Raw genomic sequence first — 23,031 nt, 5'->3', positions numbered from 1 at the left:
AATGCTAAAATAGGCAATTTTACCATCGCTCCTTACTACATTTTATCACTTTAAAATTATCCTTACAACGCCCAAAGGAGTTCAACATAAAAAATGATTGAGAAATCTAATTACAATAGAACAAACAAAAACGTTTAAGATCGTTGTAAAACAATGTCAGAGTAGTTTGGCATGGGAAATGTTCTTTTTTCATTCATTCGTACAAGAAGTAAAAGGGCAGTTCAGATTATTTTGGACTTTAAGTTGTCCTAAACTAAATAAAGCACGAGTCCCTTTAACTCGCGATAGGCTGTGCCATCCGACCATTACAACGTGACAAGAAACAATGTTTGATGTTTGTTTCGAATGTCACTCTTCCTATCTAACCATGTCATGCAATGGAGGACTTGCATAAAACAAGGACGCTTAGATCGCTATATGTCAAACTAATCATAGGAATTCAAATGAAAACGTTAAAATATGTGGCAACACGCGAACAATTTGGAACTCAGCCGCCTCGTCAGTTCCCGCCTCTTATAAATCTCTCTTTGCATTAGTCTGGCGGTTTGTTTTGTTCCAAACGAAAAGCATTTTGGCGACTGTTGTATTGAATCTTGGTTATCTACGAATTGGTAAAAACAAAAGTTAAATATTGAGGACAGGGGAAAAGTTTTTCCCTCGTACCGTCGAGGGTTCCTAGAAAGGAAAAAATAAAGGCATAAAGAAGCCAAACTGCACTCAGCTGCAATCAATTTTAAATGAAATAAGAGACACAAGTATTGGGAAGATATGGGACTATAAGATTTCAACATCAATAACATCCTCAGATTTAGGACTCAAAACCTCAGTGTTTTCATGTTTCGGCAACCATAATTTCCTATAGACAATCAAGGGAAGAAAGATTGAAAACTGCCACAAGCGAAGGCACATTTTGAATGCCAAAAGATCGAACTGTTACAAGAAGGCACATTTTGAATGCCAACCTGGGTAACCAAGACCTTGACAAAACTCTCACACCTACTGGGATACAAAAAGCTCTCAAGATCTACTAGTACTACTCCTACAAAACCAACCCATTGAACGGGTCATCTTGAAGCGTCTTCAACATTACTACTATACACTATTCTGCAAGATGTAGCTGTCAACTGTGTTGATCATGTGGGTGAAAACCTTACCGGAAAAAACAAGCAGGTGTGCCCAGCATGTTCCTAGAAGGGCTCTGTCCGCCTGTCATACTAGATGCTACGAGTCACTCTGACATGACATCCTCTGATGCAGCAAGTACCTGAGCTTCCATGTCGTACGAGGAATACTTAGTGGAGTAGTCCAGTACAGAATCACCTGGACAGGTACACAGTCAATTATTACGGGCACATTACAAACGAAATTTACAGTCGATGAGACCAGTTTGGGTCAGGATTTATTACTTTGAGAAGAGTCAACAGATGTCCGGTTCAGTGATGTACTTCTCTTTAGATCTGTAACAGTAATGAACATAATCCAGGAAATTTAGCAGATGAAGTTACTCATTAAATTAAAACTTGGTAGCATGTTGCGCCTAGAAAGACAAAGGAAAAAGAGATGTGAAGAAAATTGTACTGCGGTACAATGCATACCAGATGAATGATGCAACCCTTTGACAGCCTCAAAATTCTTGTACGTGTAGCCAACAAAACTGAGATCTTTAGGAGTCAACAACGTCTGCAAAGAAAGATACAGAACAAGCATAAAGTGTCACGGAAACTACTTTACATAAATCAAAACTAATATAACACGAATTTTCTTTCCGTGTTTTCCCTTCTTCAAGAGTAAAAATGTTCCTTCATACAAGATCATGAGAATAAGCACACCGGGCCTCCAAAAAAAGATTAGTTGATATTTTAGATAAGTTCAAACCCCCAGAAATATAAAGAAAATTTGTTTTATTAATCTAGTATGTCAAAATGTACCCTTTTACACGTTTAGATTACCAAAGCCATCACCAGATTATGAATTGACATTGTGCCACTTTAAGTCTCCGTTCTTTTTGGCTATGAGAAACATACCTTTCTCATTGGTCCAGATCCAGTTCTTCCAGGTGCTGGTGGATCCACCTGCAGCACAGTTGAATTTTAGACACAAAGGCACAATCCAGTACTTCACTACTAGCAACTAGTATAGGTCGGATGTTTTCGTGAGCAGTAAGCCGACAGGAGTATATTTGACACCTTACCTCATCATACTTCATAAAGTTTTGAGTATCAAGTTCATCATTGACCTCTGGTTTAAATGCTGCCTCAGTCTCGTAAAGTCTGTCCCATGCGATATCTCTAAACCAAGGATGAGCCTGATCCATTTAAAATAAGAGGACTTATTTCATTAAGAATGGCGTAACAATGTGAGGGTAAAACCGTAAAAGTAATCGGAAATAGAGGGGAAATACCTTAATTTGGTCTGCTCTACAAAGTCTATTTTCAACATCGCAAAGGAACCTACTGATCAGATCCTTTGCTTCAGGTGTCAACCTTGCCTCAACAGGAAATTTCAAGTGATTTTTCCAATGTACAATCTGCATACATTCTTCCATATGTCAGGTCATGCACGAGATATGAATATATCAATAAAACTTTAGTAAGAAATGTAGAACTCCGCAAATGTTACTGCTTCAGAAACAATTTGTAAATTCAACTTTCTTGAGAAAAACATGTGAGACAAACGCAACCTGGCGAGTTATGTTGAAATGAATCTTACTGCAGTCTAATTATTGTGAAAACCACACAACAATGAAAACTATGAGATAGTATACACTTGAATCAAAAAAATATAAGCAAAATATATACTGATTGATTAACCTTTCTGCATGTTGTGACTGGATCATCAGAGTAAAATGGAGGATAACCAACCAGCATCTCATACATTATCGCACCAAGTGACCACCTACAAGCGGGAATTGGGTAAGAAATAGAATTCACAAACGAACTTGCTCACACATATTTTAGCTACTATAGCAATCCAATAGTGCTGCAACATCGTGGACTCACCAGTCACATTCCATGCCGTATCCTTTCTTCAACAATACCTCTGGAGCGATGTAATCTGGAGTTCCGACTGTCGAAAATGCCTACCATTGAAACAAAGGAAATGGCATTAAACATTGGATCTTAAATCTATGAAGTGTTATTATATACAAATAGCAAACATTTGTTGCTTGCACTTTATCCAGTCAAGAATCTATGAGTAAGACTGTAAGAGAGGTGAAATTCCACATTAGAATATAAAGGAAAGGATCATTTGAGTACCAATTTTCTCCTGTTTATCTGCCAATGCTGAAGTTGCTCAAGCGGGCTTTTCCAGCGCCTCCCATTTTTGGTTTCTGGGAAGGATTCATCAATATCCATTGTCTCATGCAGGTTCTCATCATCAAGCACTTCATTTTCATTTATGGAAGATAAATTTGAGCAATCAAGAGGCTTGCAAAGACCAAAATCAGAAAGCTTCATGTGACCATTTTTGTCTAACAGAAGATTGTCTGGTTTTATGTCTCTGAAAAAAAAAAAAAAAAAATAGACGTAGCAAATGCAAGAGTTACATTATGTTATCTTGATGTACCATTTATTAATATAACGCACTTTAACAGAATGCAGCTTCCGATGTTGGCAAGCCTGTGACCAAAAGGATAAACCAACCTGTGAATGTAGTTATGTTTGTGAATAGATTCTATGGCCAGAACACATTGTGCAATGTAAAATCTAGCGACAGTTTCAGTCAAAGACTCTTCTCTGATAAGCAAAGTCATCATGTCACCACCAGGTAAATATTCCATGACTAGATACAAGTATTCAGCATCTTGAAAGGAATAGTAAAGTTTCACAATGCAATGACTGGCAACCTCTGCAAGCAAATTCCTTTCAGCTCTAACATGTTCAACCTACGTTGTGGATAGACAACCAGTGAGTACAAGATTTTACAATAGAAGTAATGGATGAAAATTTGAGAACCTTAAATCGAAGTTTCTCTTTCCCTTAAGGTAAAACAAGTTAAAATTAAATCAATTCTTGATGTGCCATATAATTACCTGCCCCCTACTGAGCATTTCTGACTTCTTCAACTTTTTCATGGCATAAATGTTGCCAGATTTCTTCTCCCGGCACAGTCTAACCTGCAAAATATTAATATAAATATTGTATCAAGAAACTATCAAACATAAACCAAAGAATATGAAAAAAACTACAACAAAGAAAATGAAACCATACTGTAACAGTAAACAACTTGAGGTCAAGGGTGACAGAAAGAAGCTTATACTCACTTTCTCTGTATATTAATACGTTGAAAAGGAAAATAAAAATCTTTTAAACCTAGCACCTATGCAAGTTATAAGCGGTGCATATCTCTACCTCTCCAAAGGCCCCTCTCCCAATTATGGCCAAAAGGTCAAAATCATCGACACAAATCTTGTGCCTTTTAAGGCGAATGTATTGAGTCTCTGTGCGCTCCAAATCCTTCAACAAATTGATCTGTTCCTCCTCTGGTACATGTTCAGATGCCAACTTCTTTTCCAGCACCGAGCGCCTAGAAACAATGAACACATTTGAGGGCACATATCAAGATCAATGACAGAACCTTTATCCTCTAACCATTGCCAATTTCACTTTAATTAGCAGTGGTGGAGGCACATCACAACTAGTGGACTCTAAAAACATATAAAAAAACAAGAACATATTCAGCACTAGCGATATAAAGTTTATGTGGCATGAATGCAAGAGCGTTTGAAGTAAAACTGCCATAATGGACACTGGAAACAGAACAGACCAGGCATTGAAGATAACATTGATGAAAAACACCGCAGAAATAACCATACTAACAGGCGATTCTATTGCCTAAGAACTCAACATTTTAGCTTTTTCAGCACTCTCTTCCGGTGACTCTACCATGCACAAGTTGAAATATTAACACAAATTATACCTGATGGAATGGCATGAAAAAAACACAAACGAGAAACAATCCAAACAATCCATAAAGAACCAATGACAACCACCACCCATTTTATGTTATGAAACATGTTTCTCGCTTATTGCTAAACCAAAGGGGCTCAATCACACAGTCAACTGCCAAATAATGCACACTAAATATCTTTCTCAATTTTTTCACAGTTGCACCCAGTTTAGTTCTTCTAAGGTGATTAAAGTCATAAAAAAACCAATAACAAAATACTCTTCCAACTAAGGATTTGCGGATAATATAATTACGAAGCCTCAAAACTAATAATTATTCATCACTATGCAGTTCTTACTAATTTGCAAATGTCATTCTGCAAAATCAGCACCCAAAATCTTATCATGTTTGATATTCCTTATAAGGTTACTATCATCATTAGCTCTCCTGGAAGAAAAAATCTAAACACAATTCGACTCGGCAATAAGCATAACTTAAACAATATTTACTTCCACTTCATGCAAGCATATACATTCCAAAAGCACAATGATTTGGGAATTTCCAATGAACCCCATTTCCCAAAAAACCAATCAAATTCCAACTCTTTCCAGGAATGCAATTCCAGGGCAGTCAAAGAAACACCCTCATTTCTCAGGAAAATCAAGGCTTTCCATTCCAAACAAAAGAAAAAATCAAATACCCAGAATAAAAAACAATTCTGATCACAAAAACACCAGCTGAAATTGCAAAAACAAGGACTGGGCAAGACAGAAAGATCCTTAAAAACAGTAAATTCAACAAAAGGAAACGTCTTTTTTCCCTACCTCTGTTTACGATCCTGGATGTGCTTCATCTGAGCCTTGTAGTGGCTCTCTATGAACTGCTTTGCCGCAGCCACCCTCTCCAGGGTCAGGCTGGACCCCACCTGCCCGTTCTCCTCCTCCTCCGCCGCCTCCACCGCCATGGGCCCCGCCTCGTCCCTCTCCATCTGGTTATGGTTCTCCATCCTCTCCCTCTCTACCTCTCTCTATGGCTTGAGAAATTTGGATGATTGTGACGAGTGACAACAAAGCAAAAACCCCGGGACGAATGAAAATATGAGACCCCTCCAAAAACAGCTTCTACAACCAATTTTTATATTTCTCTCCACCAACGTCTAATTTGTCTGTCTGACACGTGTCCATGTCCAGTTGGCTGTTCCTGGGTTCCTACAGTTGGCCCCTGTTGGGTGGCATTTCTCAGGTGGTACAGCATGTTAAGTACAACTAAATATATTCTCTTTATATTAAACAAGGGAATAAACCAAATTTTATTCCTTAATTGACAAATAATCATATTTTGGACAAAAAATTATAATTAATCATATACTTAGAAAGTGATTTGTAAATTCATGTTCTTAATGCTGCAATGGCATAACAAGATTTCCATATGTGAAAGTCTCAAAAAGAAAATTTTGCCTGTGACAAAATGTACGAGAAGTTTCTAAAAATGGAAACCAAATGTTTCACGGTTGTTGGTAGGCAGGTTTGGAAGTGAAAAGACTAAATCTGCACAGTTTTAGCTGTTGTAGTCTTATCTGCTTCCTCACTAATGAAAGAAATCCAATCTGTCAATATGGTTGGAGATTGCCAGAGTAGAATTTGAAACCAAACATTTTGCAGGTGCAATGAACTTTCTTGATGAGAGTCATTTAATAAAAGGAAAACATGATGGTTCATGAATTTGGGGAGGTAATGGAAATGCTCCCAAAATGTTATAACTTGCATGTCTATGCATGTCCGTTCATATGTATTTGTCTTTGCAGGTGCAATGTATACTTTTGTGTCGATCTGTATCATTACGGAGGAATCTATACATATTTTTGTCTATCTGTATCATTACAGGAGAAATGTATATACCTTTATGTCTATTTGTATCGTCACGGAAGGAATTTATACACATTTGTGTCTATCTGCATCGTCACGGGAGAAATGCATACACATTTGTGTTTATCGGTTCGTCATGAAAGGAATGTATGCACTTTTGTCTCTGTCAACATCCTCACGAGAGGCACGTATGTACTTTTGTGTCTATCTGTAACATCACGAAAGGAATGTACACCTTTGTCTCTATTTGTATTATCACGAGAGGGATGTATATACCTTTGTGTCTATCTATATCTCCACGGAATGAATGTGTACACATTTGTCTCTATTTGTATCATCACGGAAGAAATATATTTATATACACCGTCTCTATTTGTGTCATCACAAAAAGAATGTACACACATCTGACTCTATGTGTCATCTCGCTCATCAACTTGATCGGGTACACGAGGAGAGAGATCGACACAAAAGTGTATACACCTGAGACACCAAATTAATCTCCGAATTAGAGAGCAAAATCTAAATGTGCCTTGATGGTACCATGTTTATAATTAGGTTTATAGATTTTACATTCTTAATGATAATCTTCTCTTCAGTAAATGATAATCAAGCAAAAACAGAGAAGCTCTGTTAGATTATTGCAAATGTATTGAAAGACTCAGATATTGTAAATCGACTTCAAAATGCAGACTGGCAAAAATCCAACTGGCCAAACAGGCAACCGATCCACGGTTGATATCTTTGTCTTTCTATCACGATATAAGTGAACAAACAACCGGTTACAAAGCCGATTCTGCCCGAAACAAGACTAATGGAAGTTTGAAAAATCTAGTAAAAGTGATAATTAGTTGATAAAATAGATTTGTAGGTCTCCCCCATCAACGCAAACTTGCCAAGAAAGAGTTGGTTAAAGTCAAGGAGCAGAGGAGACCAGGTAAGCAAATAGTTCAAAGGTGAGAGGAAAGTGGGGGCAGAGCAACACAAATCATAATTGGTGTTGTGACAAAGTAGGGGAAACCGCGTTGCAATCGGCTCGTTGGACAAAGAGTTGATAAACCCTATGACTGCAAAACAGATTGTATGGTTGAAAATTAGGAATTTATGATGCGCAATCACATATTCTGTTGAACTGGGAATTTTGGGGCCTGCCTAGTTTAATAGCTTGATATGGCCAAGAAGTAAAAGTTACATGATTGACAGCGGGAAGAATCTTCCGTATCTTCCATTGGATTTTTTTTCTGTGTCTATCTCTCAAAACGTGAGCAGCTAGCACAATACGAGAAAGATGCAATGTTGTATACAATTGGTAACGTAAGTGATCAAGCACATGACATGAAAGATGTGAGGTTGTATACAACCAGTGATACAAGAAATTGTCTCTTGACAATCTAATTTGAAAATCTTGAGTAGGATTATAGTTATTCAAACTTTAGAGTAAAAGAGATAGCTGCACAATTATATACAATTTGTGATATGACATATTTCCTCTTCAATAACATAATCAAGAATCTCATCTAGTTATATTGCTCAAACATGCATCTTAGAGAGATAGGTACAAAGTTATATACAACTACTGATACATCAACTTTTTTGTCGACAGCGTAATTAAAAATGTCAATTGGTGCTTGGTGACACGATAAATTTTATCTTCGACAATGAATCATAAATGAAAATCTTGACTAGCTTTATAGTCGCTCAAATTTCATAATCAGAGGGAAAGATGCAGAATCACAATTATATACATTTAGTGATACGACAGATTTCACCTTCAAACTTCAAAATCAGATTTAGAATTTTAGATAGCAAAAAAGAAGGAAGTATATTTAGAATAGATAAATAGATAGAAGGTGGGTAAATGCTTATATACACAAAGCTAAACAAAGCCAAATATATATCATCTTTTACTCTATAATATGACTAGAACAAAAGCCGAACTCAAAACCCCCCTATAGAAAACCAGAACCGGTGCCTGCGGCAAGGCCATGGTGCAACAAATTATGAGCAATATGATCCCTCGCCTGCACCGATCCCGCCGACCTCAGACTATTTGCCGGCGTTGCCACATCGTCGAAGAGCTCGAACTCGAACTCGGGATCGAGCTCATCATTCCTCATTGCACAAATATTGTGCAAAACACAGCAAGCCCCAAGCACAACAGGCAAGTCCTGCAGCTTGATCTCAGTCCTCTTCTGCAAGCAAGACCACCTCCCTTTGAGCTTTGCAAATGCATCTTTAGCCACCCTTTCCACTTCTCCGATTTTCTCATTGAATGCGTGCTGGGTCCACGTCAAGTTCTGGTGGGTGTAAGGAACCAGCACCCAATCCATCAGTGGAACCCAGCATTTCCCACAATCCACACATCCTTCAAGAGTCCTCTGTTTGCTCTCTGGAACAAGGCAGACTTCTCCAGCACCTGATCGTCCGGCATCGAACCCGGCCAGCCTATGCAAACGTCGGTGAAAACGCCTCTCGGATCGACAACCCCTTGAACCGTGACCGAATACGAAGTTTTCTGGTTGCGTTCCGTGTGCCGCTTGTTGAAATACGCAGCCACATTCACCTTTGGAGCAATAATTGATATGTGGGTGGTGTACATAGACCCAGCAATATTTGGAATTCCGGAAGTGGCCTCGAACTCCTCCTTGATTTCCTGCATCCTGCCCTCGTCCGGCCACTGGAGAAACTTGTGCATCAAGACAGTCTTGATGGCAACGCAAACTTCCAGAACCAGCTTGTGGCAGGTGGAGATTCCCAGCCCGAAACGTCTCGAAACCTCCCGGAGCGGCTCCCCGGTGGCAAGCCGATATATGCACACCGCCACGCGTTGGCGCACCGGAATTGCCTCGCGCAGCATTGTGTTCTTCTTAAAAACCGCCGACTCCAGCTCCGCGCAGATCATGTCGAACGTCCCCTTGCTCATCCGAAAAGCTTTTCGAAACTCCTCCTCCGAAACGTCTGGGCGGCCCAAATTCTCCCACCACACCTTGGGCCTGTCCTTCACCCAAAGCCTCCGGTGCGGACCCGGGATCGTAGCACTCGAACTCGGGTCCGGACCGGCCGCGGAGGCCTCAGCTGCAGCAGCGGCCGCAGCGGAAGCGGACTGTCGACGCCGTTTCGCCCTAGACAGGTCCGATTCGTCGGATTGAGAATGGTGCTGCTGAAGATCAGAGTAGTACTCCTCCATAGCTCGAGTCTTCCGCCTGTGATTATCTTCAAGCATCGATCTTTCCTCCTGGGCTTCGACCAAGTACCTCTCCTGCTCCAGCTTCTCCTCCTCGTCCAGCAGAATCAGCGAGGCGAGTATGTCGCTCATTGCCCCAGGAGCAGCTCCAGCGCCGCCACCATGATTGTTTCCCTCGTCCTTTCTCCGCTTCTTCAGGCTGTGATTCCAGCCATTTATGTCGAATTCGTCCATGTCGGACAACAGGGTATAGAAATGGGAGTCATCTTCTTGACTAAGAAATGGGAACGGAGTAATTTCCATGAAAGGTCTGAACTTTGGTGGTGGGACGAAAGGTGTTTGAAGAAATGCCTGTGTGAACCTTGAATTGCGAGCTTGGAGGTGAACTGGTAGAGATGGAGATGTTGGCTGCAGGTGTTGAACTGGAGGGGCGGCATATTTATATCTGTGCGAGGCGTGTATGCAGGTGTGAACGCGGAGTGGGGGGCCTTTTGACTGAGACTTGACCTTTTTGGACGAGTGCTTTTACGCGGTTGGGGTTTTTGGGGGACGGTGGTTTTTTGTATAAACGTTGGGAATTTGGAAGGGGAGAACAGAAGGAAATGGGGAAGTTTCGTTCTGGGGGAAGGAAGAAGGAAAGGGGGAAAAGGGTGGAGAATAAGTGAAATAGTGACTTTGCTTGTACTCAATTGCTAAATGACTTTTGTTGCCAAAAAGCTCCCCCAAAGATTCACTATTTTGTGTTTTGGATGTGCTTCAGAGTTTTCCTTCTCAATGAAATATGTGAAAAGCTGGTTCATAAACTCTGAGTGCCTGTAGTCGTTTACAAGCTAATGATGAGGCGTCGAGTGAATTTGAATGTTTCGTGCCAAAGAAGGTTTTTGAACTAAATTGTTCGGGTTTTGTCGTACGCGTATATTTATAGAATTCGTAACGGTAAAATTAGTAGGATTATTGGTGAACTCTGAATACACGTGTGATCATCTGCGAGCAGTGAATATGAAAACAGTTTAACTGTTTCGTGCCAAAGAAGGTTTGAAGTAAACTGTTTTGGATCTTTTGTTTTACGGTATTAATATTTTATAGAATTTGTAACGGTAAAAGCAAAAATGTTATAAACTAAACGCTGAATACGTGTAATCATTTGCAAGCCACTAGGGATCGTGAGAAAATTTGAATCTTTTGCATGAAAGAAGGCTTCCAACTAAACTATTCAGTAAACGCTCATTACATGTAATCATTTGCAAGCGATAAGGTATCGAGTAAATGTACTCAAGATTGGGTTTTCAATTTTGTTAGGGAAGTTTGATGTAACGTGAAAATTTAGTTAACTAAACCAAAAAAATTGACGTGAATTGTCAGCCCCAAATTTATTGAAGGCATTCGCTTACTCAAAAACACAAACTCGTATATTTTAAATTTATGTATTAACTAAAATCCATAAACATAGTCGGTGTTATTTTACTGAATTTTTTTCCAAAAAATAACAAAACGATGAATATTAATGTTATATCCATCGGGATTTTGCACCGGACATCCTCTATTTTTTTTTTTTTTTAGTTAGGTGTTGATCACGGTGTCTGAATCTAAAAATTTGATGAGAAAAAAAAAATTATCGACCCGTGCCTCATTTGGATACTCAAGAGATGATTTCATGTTCAAGTTTGTTCAATAATGGAAAATACTAGGTTTGCGAGCTTAAAAAAAGTGACGAAGAGTAGGTTTAGTTATCAAATATGAGATTTGGTGGTGGTTAAGAAAGTGTTTAACATAAATAAATTAAAATTTAAAGGGACAAACTAGTTATTTCGTATTAAAATTTTACAGGGATTAATTTCAAAAGATTGAGGGGTGGGAACAGAATTATCCTAAAATTAAAGGACAAAACCATCAACCATCATCTATTTACAATGTACAATAAATGAGCGTCGTTACGGTGCTGTTAAAACGTTACCTGCACGAATTAGTACTGACACAAAAGGATTTTCGATCCTTTCTAATGAAACCCTGCCTCACAATTTACTTTCACTTTTTACTTTTTATTTAAGATTGTCTTGGTCAACTTCTCTTTTATTTAAAACCAACAATTTCTGTAGTCGAATCGTTAAAAACAACTACCGGTTAGTGAAACAGGGAGCTATCTTGTTTTTGATAAAGCGATGTTCAAAATAAAATTGCTATTTATATACTTACTTTTATTTTTCACATTATTTTATTAATTGATGCAATTGGTTGAGTGACTCTCAGGTTTCTATCTTCGTCTTCTTCCTAAGAACCCTTGGCTCCTCTTACATCACCAATGTATAAGGTGTTAGGTTTCTACCAATATGTTCTGGGTTTGAAACTTCTACTCTCCTAATTTATTGTAATAGTTTCGAACTCTTTTCATCCCCTTAATGATAATAATTTTTTTTTAAAATGAATGGATGGATATCACTACCCTATTCTAATTTATGAACGAAGGAGAGTAAGATATTTACAAAGAGTAATGCTAGAGAGACTGAATATTTAAATTAAAATTTGTAATCTATATAATGTGGATGTTGATGATTGGATTATTATTAAATATTAATTAATGTGCTTATCTACTATCAGTAACGCATCACATGATTTACAAATTTAGTCTAAAAAGTTCGTTTACCTAGCATTACTCATTTACCAAAGAGGAAGTACATTTTACTAGCCAACTTTACTACACTCCGATATGTCTGAGAACTACTATATTAAAACTAAATTCAGTATTTTTTTTTTTTTTTTTTGCCATTTAACTAATAAATGTATGTCATTGTTAAATGTAGCATAATTACATGAAAGAGATGAGAAGAAAACTCTCTTAAAAGTAAGACTAATCTCTGCTACATCATTTTTTAGCATAATATTTTTTTAATACTGACATGAAAATTAATGTTAAACATAAAATAATAGAAAATCATTGAAGAATCCCGCCTTAAAAAACGTCTACTTAGAATTTATTTTTCGTGAAATTCATGTTCTTTGTTCTTAATGAAGTTCTTTCTCTCTAGGCTCTAGCTTTTAGTTTCGATAGACTTCGATTTATTTCCAAGATTAAAATGGCTTATTTTTAATCACATTGACCCAAAAACTATTGGTCGACGTTGTCAATTTCAAAATTACATGTGATTGATAGTTACATAATTATTTACGTACAAGTCTAAAGAAAGAACAAAACAGCACATGTTTGAAGACTAGCATGTGGTACGTACATGACTCACACACCCACATTATCCGCTGTTTGACATTTTACATGTCGACTTAAAACATTGCAATCACAAACCAAATAAATTATGACCATAATTATTTACATGTATTTAGCGTGAATTATTTCGTAATCCAACACAATTCACAAAAAATATAAAAATAAAATCAAATAACTCAAATGTCAGTTAGCTAGATTAGTTTGACCGTCTCATTTCACTTGAAATTGAATTCTTAAATTAAAGTAATTTATAATTCAAATTTGCTAAATTTTCAATAGAGATAAAATAATAATAATAATAATGACAGACTAAAGCATTATCTCATTCGCTGGCCATCCTCCATAGGTTGTTGAGTTTTGTACTGTTTTATTAGCGGCTTGACTTGCATGTCAATTGTCAACAGTTTTTATAGTCTTCTTCCCTTTGGAATCATTGACTTCAAATTTATTGGTGATTTGATATCAGGTTTATAATTAATTAAAATACCCATATATATTAGTCTCTGTTTTTCATCAAGCGGTTGAAAAGCCAGCTCTTAGGTTGTTATAATTATTTTTCAACGGCCAATGCAATTTTATTCATAATTCACCAAATTAGGCACGGACATAGGACCTTACCGTGTCATGATCAGTGAGATATGAACATAAAAATATTAGAAAATTATAGTAATGGTCTCTTAATTTTAACTTAATTAGAGCGATGGTTCATCAACAAAAAAATCTATAATTATTGGTCCCTTAACTCTTCAAAACATGCAATTATGATCATTTTCATCAACTCCGTCAAAATGAGTCATGTTGGAAGAATCATTGTCACAATTGAGTTAAAGTTAATAAACCATTGCTTCAATTGAATTAAAGTTGAGGGACTCATTTCTCCAATTGGGTTAAAATTGAGGGATAATTTCTCCAATTTTTCTCATTTAGTTTCCTATATTTGCCCTTTAATTCAGCTTTATGTACGTGGCACGTGACTCATTTTGACGAAGTTGATGAAAATGATCATAACTGTACATTTTGATAAGTAAATGGATCAATAGTCATGGATTTTTAGTTGAGAGATTATTACTCCAATTGAGTTAAAGTCCTTCACCATTGCTACAATTTTCTGAAAATATTATTTTCGTGACACGCAAATCATCAATACTACAATCCATAACATGTTTAGTTTAAGCGTAAGGTACTACATTATTATAAATTATTATAAAGGAAATTTTAACGAAAAACTCCCGGTACTTTTCATTTTGACAAAAAATCATATTTTTATACTAAAAAGTCAATTCTGGTACTATTTATTTTACCTTTTATTTTGTCTTTATCATTAAAACTCAAAGTTTTTAAGTTTTTTTCATTAATTTTTCTTATTATAAATCCAAGGAGTTTACCTAAGCCTCAAGAATATGTGTTTTTACTAAAACTCGGTGATATTACTTGTCTTTAAGCATTTAGTGCAATTGGTGTACCTTTTTTTTAATAACATGTGTTCACATTATACAAGTGTTTTGCAAGTGATCATATATGTTTTTTAGTACATCGATATTTTTACATTAAGGGAGGGGGAGTTCGACAAATCCGCTTAATGGGCAGCCTAATTTTGTATCGAATTCACCATTCACGAGATTCGAATCTAAAACCTCTCACTTCCAAGTAAAGAGGAATACCATAAGATCGTAGTACTGAGTGGCATATATATGTTACAAAATCAATCATAACAGCTGACAAGAAGTGAAGAAAATGACATGTAAAAATCATTCTCTTTATTAGAACCAAGCTTAGAAATTAAAAGCCATCATGTGGGAAAATTGAATCTTTATGGGGTGTGAAATATAACCTCTCACAGTTTCTCTCTAGAAACCTAGATTCAAACCTCTTCTCCGGCTTCAACTTTCAGCCACCGGCCCTTACTTTTATTTGGGGTAGGCGGCAACCCGCTACTTCCTCATTTTTTTAGTCTCATTCTTCCCACATTTGCCTTTTTCTTCTTTTCCTTCCCTTCACTTCCTCTGCTCCACCCCATCCCTGCATTCATCTCTTCCTCTCCTCTTTCCAATCTCTTTCTTTTGTTTTATTCCTGATTCTCCTGAGTTTATCTCAGTTTTTCTTGAATTGGGTCTCAACTATCCCCTGAGCTTGTCTCAGATATGGGCTTCTTGCCCTTTATCCAGCATCTTTTGCCTACTTTTACTGTTTTCTGTCTTTTAACACTTTGTCATCCCTCCTCCTTATTTGTGATACTACATCCCTATCCCATCATGTACTTGGATAGGCAGGCTCCAATCAGGAATGGGATACCAAATCCACTTCCCTCCTTCACCCCCCAACCCCAAACGGCATACATATGTTGTAACCCCATCAAGGCCAAGTGTTGGTATTTTACATACCCCCTTAGCCTCACCCTCTACATGTATGATACTTTGTTTGTATATATTTGTAGGGGCTCGTGAAGGAGAATTGGATCTAGTGTTTACTTTTTCGGTTCGGAGTTTGGCTTACTTCGAGGAAGTGACGGCGACAAAGATATGGTCTTTGTTGATGAAGGTTAGGGTTTTTTTATTGTCTATTTTCTGCTGCCTTCGGGCCTAAGCTTATATGGGCCTTGCGTTGTATCTTAGATTGTTACTCTCATTTTGCTTGAGCCTTTAACTTTTCCTGTGATTATTTACCCAATTCTTTTTGGGCCTTGTACTAGTTTTTATATTAATAAAAGTTGACTTTGTGTTAAAAAAAAAAAAAAAATACATAATACAACGGTCTAATGATACCTTTTTTCACTTGTAAATTAGAGGTCTGATGTTCGATTTTAAACCATATTATTGTTAGAGGCTAAGTTCATCTCTCATTTTTAACGTGCATAATATCATTTGTTAAAAAAAAAAAAAAAAAAAAAGAAAGGGATAATACTTGTGTTTTAGAAGGATAACCCCAAAACATAAAGTAATGGCTCGTGGTTTTTCTAATATTTCTAATTTATTTATTTTATTACTGTATCTGCAAAAACATCGCGAGGTAGGAACTGTAGGGAAGGCCTGGCCACAAAGAACACAAGAAACAGACAAAAACCCAGATGAGCAGCTGCTCTTCCATGGCTTCCCTTCTCATCCCACCTCCCACCCTTCCCCTCCAACTCAAGGTAAATTTTATTATATCACCCATTTTTCATTCTTTATTTATTTATTTATTATTTTTTTATGATTACAATTTAATTTTACTTTATTTAATTTGGGTTTTGTTTATTTGATCGATTGCAGGAGGATGGGATTAGAGTCAGCACTCTACTTAGGAACCCATCATCTAAAATTGACCGGACCGGTCTGAGAAGTTGCAGACGTCACGGACGGTGTTCTGTGGCGAAAGCTAAGGCGACCGTTGAAGAAGATGTACTGGAGAAGCAATCAGTCGGTGCTCAGGACAAAAATGGTAACTCTCTTATTCTTTAGGTCACTTTTATTTGATTGCCAAAAATTGTCTTCTAAGTTGGGTCTTGGAATTTGGGAATTTGGTGTGACTGAGACATGTAAAATGATAAAATCCATGGCAATAAAGAGAAATTTTTTGTGATTGTTTGTTGTTTTAAGAAAAATATAAAGCATTTAAAGTTAATGGAAGACTTGATGTTAAATCAAACACAGTGATGTTTTAAAGTTCATACACCCGAGCTCATAGTAAGATTTATTATTGTTGTTTATTGTTTTAAGAACTTTAATTTTGTGTTGCATCCCAACCTCTTGCCATTTAGTACTATGGTCTAGTGATATTCTTCTTCTTTTGTAAGTGAGAGGTCTTAGATTCGATTGGCGAGTTTGAACCACATTATTGCTAGCCTATTATGATGCTAAACCCACCCCTAGATAATATTGTTTGTTTAAAAAAAAAAAAATTTAATTTCACGTTTGAGTTTCGGATGAACCGTTTTAAGTTATTTTTTGTATGATCATACAATGTTTTGAATAAAACAACCTCTTTTTTTTTATTTTTAATTTATTTTTAATTTTTTTAAAGTGAACTTTAATTGTATGATGTGATATCGTTTCACACACTCTAATTTGCGTGCTTAACTCAATCTTTGGGACATATTTGTTTTGAACACTGGTTGCCTCGTTACATGAAAGGACTAATCTTTCTTATGTATGTACAAATCACAGTTTAACACATATCCTACAAAATACTCTAAAAGTTTGTTTGAAGCAGTGTGCTCCCTCTCCACTTACTTTAGTGCCGACTGTGGCTCGAATCACAGAAAGACAAGTTTTTGTACGTTCTCTGATGCATCTTACTTGTTCATCTTTTGATTCTCATGCAGATTTTGGAGTTGTTAGTGTCCACCATGTCGGATTGCTGTGTGAAAACCTTGAAAGATCTCTCAGCTTTTACCAGAACATTTTGGGTAAATTTCAAATTCTCATCTTTTACTTACATTTTAAAAGTACATGACTTAACATCATTGATGGATAAAAAAATAATAGGGCTTGAAATAAATGAGGCAAGGCCACATGATAAGCTCCCCTACAGAGGTGCTTGGCTATGGGTTGGTTCAGAGATGATTCATCTCATGGAACTTCCAAATCCCGACCCTTTGACCGGAAGACCAGCTCATGGAGGCCGCGACCGCCATACTTGTATTGCAATCCGGGATGTGTCTAAGCTGAAAGCAATCCTCGACGATGCTGGTAAGCTTTAGTTTTCCTCATCTGCAGTTAATTTCACTTTCAATAACATGTCCAACGGATGTTGATCTATGGAAGGAATGTGGGCGACTTATACTGCTATCTGCTACTGCAGGTATTCCCTACACGCTGAGCAAGTCCGGGAGGCCGGCGATTTTCACGCGAGACCCGGATGCAAATGCTCTGGAGTTTACTCAAGTTTAATAGCTGAGAATTGCAGCATCCATATCATAACCAGCTTTATATGTTGATCCCAGCTAATAGAGATTATAGAGTTTGTACAGTTTGTTTATACATTTGAAAGCTGATTGTTATATGGACTGTTGGCGTAAAAAGCTACAGTATCAGATTATGATCATATAATAAAGTACTTAATTTGCAATGTTTGAATGATTGGAGTAACTTGCTAAGTAGTCACAGCTTTTCTTTCTTCAAAGAGAGATGTATGAAGTTGCTGGTCGTCGGGTCTTGGAATGGACGGTAGAGGAGTCGATGCCGCCATCTTACAAGATCGAATTCTAGGTGGTTGTCACCCACAGGGAGTGGCGGCCAGAAAAAAGAAATTGCCTAGGTCGAGGGTAATTCGAGAGAGACCCTAGGATCTTGCTCTGATACCATGATAAATGCTTTTAACTACTCGAGCTGCAAGAACATAGCCTAATCCTACTTAGGCACTTTGGGTTACTTTCAGCTTAGACACATGCCGGATTGCAATACAAGTGTGGCTGAATTTCGACCTGCAAAATTTGGCATAGAAATAGGTATCAAAATTTCAGTTAAGTTAAAGCAACGAGAGAGCTTCCATGACAAAAAACCAAGGCAATCAAAATTTCTTATCAACTGCATCAGCTCATATTCAAGGTAGTAACAAAATTTGTTACATTTCAGTTTGTTAAAAGGAATTGCTACTCGTCTAAAATCTTAGGCTCGATTAGATAGATGGCTCTCTCCATGTAATATGTGTGTGAGTGAATGAATGTGTGAAGGAGGTCATAGCCTCTGTAATTCTCTCTGCAATTCTCTTCCATTTCCAGCTTCTTTCTTCTTCATTGCATTCATCATTTTTAATCATTCTGTGTGTCTAACTCTCTGTAAAACTTCACTCTCAAGTTCAAATACACTAACATGGCATCAGAGCCAGGTTGCATTTCTGGGCGTTAGAATCTGTGAAATCAGAATTAGAGCTTTTTCTTGCTTTGACGAGCCCCGACCTCTCGAGATTCAAATCTAACATGGCTGGTCTGGTGGTAGAGAGCTACAAGCTCTGATTTTCAATGGCAACAACTTCGACTTCTGGCAAATCAGAATGAAGACCATTTTCCGATCCCATGAGCTGTGGAATCTGGTTGAGAAGGGCTTTGCTACTTCAGCAAAGCAGGTAGAGGTCACAGAAGCTGAGAGTAAGCTCTTGCGAGAGAATCTGATGAAGGATGCTGGAGCAGGCATCATTCAAGGTGCCGTTTCAGATCAAATATTCTCGACAATCACTACGCAGGCAGCTTGGGGTATTTTGAAAGCAAGAATTTGTTGGTGATAAACAAGTAAGATCTATAAAACTTCAAGGTCTTAGACGAGATTTTGAATGTACTAGGATGATTTGAGTAACCAAAGAAGTTAATTATGGTGATGATTTGAGTAACCAACGAATGGTTTAGAAGTTGTTGATTAGTCTAGCTTAAACCTACGATGGTATTACCTCAATCTCCTTTAATGTCTCCAAATGCTTTGCTTTCTCTTCAGCGGCAATTTTTCTCAGCGACTTGTTTCATCAACGCATTCACAAGAAGAAAGTAATTGCACCTAGAAGTATAGAGAAAATAAAGATAATGGATTAAAGAAAAGGCACTATAATATCACATCCAACATCATATTCATTTTAGTCATCTTACACCGTTGTTGTAGTTTTATATAAAAGTTTACTAAACGCATCATATTCTTTTTAGTCATTTTGCATTGTCCTTGTACTTTTACAACAAAAATTTACTAAACACTGAATTGCTTTGTTGTATAACTATTTATTCTTAGTAAAAACATTTTTTTTTAAAAGCACATCCATAAAGACTGTCACATAAAATATCCAAAGTTGATTAAGTTGAAGCTGGCCAAGTTTCAAGGACCCGAGTGAACTCGTCCAAGCACTTGCTGTTCAACTCTACGTTGCCAAATATCTCCCTCATCGCCCATGCATTTGCCCTTAGTAACTCGCTCTCTTTCTCCACCATCGCTCGCCTAATCAACTCGGCCACCGAGTCACTCGTAAACGACCCGTCTCGCTCGTTCCTTGGTATCTCCAACCCAACCTGCTTTTCGTGCATTAGTCTCGCGTTCAACCCTTGGTCCGAATTTGCACCCGAAAACAAAATCAAAACCCGCCCAAACCCTAATGCTTCAATAATTGAACTCCAACCGCAATGAGTTAGGAATCCTCCGACTGAGATATGACCTAAAATCTTACGTTGCGGGGCCCAACCCCTCCACACAAAGCCTCGACCGTCCACTCGCGTTTCAAATCCAAGTGGAAGGATATTGGACCTCAACGCGCCCTCCACTAACGGGCGATTGTTGACCACCAAAATAAAAGGCAACCCCGATTTCTCTATCCCATGTGCCAACTCGTGCATAAGCTCTTGGCTCAGAGTCACCTCGGTGCCGAGTGCGATGTAAATCACCGAGTTGGGTTTCTTATTTTCGAGCCACTCTCTCAACACTTCCCACTTCTCATCTGCTCGATCGTTAGCGCCGCCGGGCTGATGCGGTGCTGAGCTGGGCGGCAGCAGCCCGAGTGGAACAACGGGTTTGCCGTATAAATTTCTGAGCAGACGCACCGCGTCAGATTCAACCTCGGTGCAGCTCCGTATAGTCACAAAATTACAATCTTGAACCGTAACCGCGAGCCTCTGAAAATCGGAGACCTCGTCGTCCATGCAATCCCAAGGACTCACCATCTCGTGCAGCTTATAAGCGACGGTGGAAGGATAGTCGACCCACTCGGGAACGACCGTAAAGTCCTCCGGCCGCCGGCGTTTATCGCTGAGTAACTCAGACGGAGGTCCGCAGAAAGCCAAGAAAGTGGCGTTGAAGATGCTGAAGTAGACCGAGTTGACTCCGAGCTGAGTGGCGACTTGGGGCAGCCGGTAGCCAATAAAGTCGTGGACGACCCAGTTGACGCCCGAGTGTTGGACGAAATGCGTGACTGCTGGCTTGAGCAAGTCGTAGGCTTTTTTGAGGTAGGGGGCTTTATTGATTGGTAGCTGGGAGGTGGACTCGACGGATTCAGGTAAGCCGTCGACGGCGGGGAGAGGAAGCTCGACGAAATCGATGAGTGGGGAAGGGGAGGATGACCGGAGGCGATTGATGTTTTGGGGGGTGGAGATGAAGGAGATTTGGTGACCCTTTTGAGCTAAGAACTTGGAGATCTCGAGAAATGGCATTAGGTGGCCGTAGGCTAGCCATGGGGAACATGGCGATGTGAAGTTTCTTCTCATCTTTGCGCTCCATGTCCGAGAGGTGAGACTCTCAGGCCTTTGATACCAGAAGTTGTAAATAAAGGGCTAGTAGGAAAAGGTACCATGTTGGCCAAATTATTGGATTTGGTTATGCATGGCTAATCTTTAGCCGCGGGTTTAGATGGTGATGATGACAAACCAGTAATCCACGTGAAATTATTGAGATGGTGATTTGATGTTGTCATTGAGGACCGAATGCTTTTTTCTTAATTTATTAAGTTTGAAAATCTAAATTATTGAAATTTGATCAAACGGTTAAAGTTATTATAACTTTTAAAGTGGATCTCTATTTGTAGCTATTAAATCAAATTTTAATAATTCAGATCTCTGAATTTGATGGATTAAAAGGAAAGGATCGAAGAAGATTCATTTCGTCAATTGATGATAGGATTACTATGCAAGCAGAAAGGTCAGGTGGTGAGGCCCACGTGCAGAAAGGTGGAGTTGGCGTTTTGCAAGCGGAGTTATTCCGCTGTCAGGTAGCTTATGGCCAATTAGAAAATGTTAGAGCAACTCCATCCCTTAAAAAATACGTTGGCATTATGCCTATTTAATTCACTCAGTGAACAGTGATAGGTCTCAATGAACAATAATTGGCCAAATGCATCTCCACTCCTTAAAAATGCGTAGACACAAAGTCTAAAAAATGAGCTCGCACAAACAATCTCCACCTCTACAAGATGCGCTAGCATCTAGCCCATTTAAAATACTGTGTAATTCTTTTATAAATAAAAAAATATTCAGATAAGAGTTTTAATCAATTTTAACGACCCCATCCCAAAAACTAAAAAATAAGGATCCACGTAGAAATTTGGAGCCTTCGAGAGAGAATAAAAGCAGCATTATCGACACTAATCAGCTCCAAGAATCTCACTTCTCACTCCTCATCTCTATGCCGCTCCATCTGCCTCCAACCAAATCCTCTCTCTCCTCTGCCGACTTTCCTCTCTCCAATCGCACCATCCAAAGCCATCACCACCAACATCTGCATCGGTCTCAGTTGCAAGTCCCAGACCCGCTCTGCAAATTTCTCATCGATGAAGGTGTCGGCTTACTAGCCCGAAGAAGCCAGGGTCCTGCCTGCTTTTCCCCTGCCCACTCCTCTCGTCACCAAGGCAAGTTGCCTCTTTAATCTATGTGTGTATTTGGTGATTTTGTGGTGAATTTTTAGAGTTTTGAGGTTGAATTAGAATTGGGGTTTTGGTGTGGTTTAAGATTGCGCTGTGCCAACTGTCGATGACGCTGGATAAGGAGAGGAACATTTCCCACTCTCTGAAAGCCATCGCGGATGCTGCCGCAAAGGGCGAAAAAAAATTCAAAAGGCCTGTGAAGTCACATAGGCTGGGCCTTGGCTCAGCACATTCTGGGCCGGCCTAGTAGATGGCTTGGGCTGGGTACCAGCCTATTAGGCTGGGCTGGAGTAGTTTTAGGGGTTGCCGGGCCATTTTATGTGCTTTGAGTCGGCTTACCCCTTATGGGTGGACTTGGCATCATTCAAGGTGCCGTTTCAGATCAAATATTCTCGACAATCGCTACGCAGGACACTGCAAAGACAGCTTGGGGTATTTTGAAAGCAAGAATTTGTTGGTGATAAACAAGTAAGATCTATAAAACTTCAAGGTCTTAGACGAGATTTTGAATGTACTAGGATGATTTGAGTAACCAAAGAAGAAGTTAATTATGGTGATGATTTGAGTAACCAACGAAT

The 23,031-nt window shown here is 38.5% G+C and overlaps 3 protein-coding genes and 1 non-coding gene across 5 annotated transcripts; 1 reads left to right on the top strand and 3 right to left on the bottom strand.

The window, feature by feature from the left end:
- Window positions 1-162: 162 nt before the first annotated feature.
- LOC103951894 (serine/threonine-protein kinase tricornered) lies at window positions 163-6,009 on the bottom strand. Of its 2 annotated transcripts, XR_007259481.1 has the most exons (14): window positions 5,715-6,009; window positions 4,353-4,527; window positions 4,034-4,117; window positions 3,645-3,886; window positions 3,258-3,501; window positions 3,000-3,079; window positions 2,811-2,895; window positions 2,402-2,527; window positions 2,192-2,305; window positions 2,025-2,072; window positions 1,596-1,680; window positions 1,407-1,457; window positions 1,155-1,320; window positions 163-601 (listed from the first exon to the last, which is right to left on the bottom strand). XR_007259481.1 is itself a non-coding variant. In XM_009363375.3 (13 exons), exons 1-13 carry the CDS (start codon window positions 5,894-5,896, stop codon window positions 1,229-1,231), a joined length of 1,608 nt encoding a protein of 535 aa, XP_009361650.2. In that variant the 5' UTR covers window positions 5,897-6,009; the 3' UTR covers window positions 757-1,228. The 2 variants fall into 2 exon arrangements, 1 of the variants encoding a protein (XP_009361650.2); XM_009363375.3 differs by lacking the exon at window positions 163-601 and having other exon boundaries at window positions 757-1,320.
- Window positions 6,010-8,555: 2,546 nt separating this feature from the next.
- On the bottom strand, window positions 8,556-10,441 carry LOC103951893. The gene has a single exon (XR_007259476.1). It is a non-coding gene; the product is annotated as a protein ALP1-like (transcript).
- A 5,682-nt stretch (window positions 10,442-16,123) lies between these two features.
- LOC103940914 (glyoxylase I 4) lies at window positions 16,124-18,199 on the top strand. The gene is made up of 5 exons (XM_009351096.3): window positions 16,124-16,283; window positions 16,402-16,570; window positions 17,454-17,537; window positions 17,617-17,820; window positions 17,933-18,199. Exons 1-5 carry the CDS (start codon window positions 16,218-16,220, stop codon window positions 18,019-18,021), a joined length of 612 nt encoding a protein of 203 aa, XP_009349371.2. The 5' UTR covers window positions 16,124-16,217; the 3' UTR covers window positions 18,022-18,199.
- A 1,705-nt stretch (window positions 18,200-19,904) lies between these two features.
- On the bottom strand, window positions 19,905-21,302 carry LOC103940915 (UDP-glycosyltransferase 91C1-like). Its single transcript, XM_048579109.1, has one exon. It carries the CDS (start codon window positions 21,300-21,302, stop codon window positions 19,905-19,907), a length of 1,398 nt encoding a protein of 465 aa, XP_048435066.1.
- Window positions 21,303-23,031: the final 1,729 nt, after the last annotated feature.

The sequence above is a fragment of a genome, unplaced genomic scaffold (genome assembly GCF_019419815.1).
Source record: "Pyrus x bretschneideri cultivar Hongxiangsu unplaced genomic scaffold, Pyrus_bretschneideri_v1 Contig1, whole genome shotgun sequence".
NCBI classification, from domain to species: Eukaryota; Viridiplantae; Streptophyta; class Magnoliopsida; order Rosales; family Rosaceae; genus Pyrus; species Pyrus x bretschneideri.
Note: the sequence above shows the minus strand (reverse complement) of the source record. Positions and strands in the feature narration are given on the sequence as shown.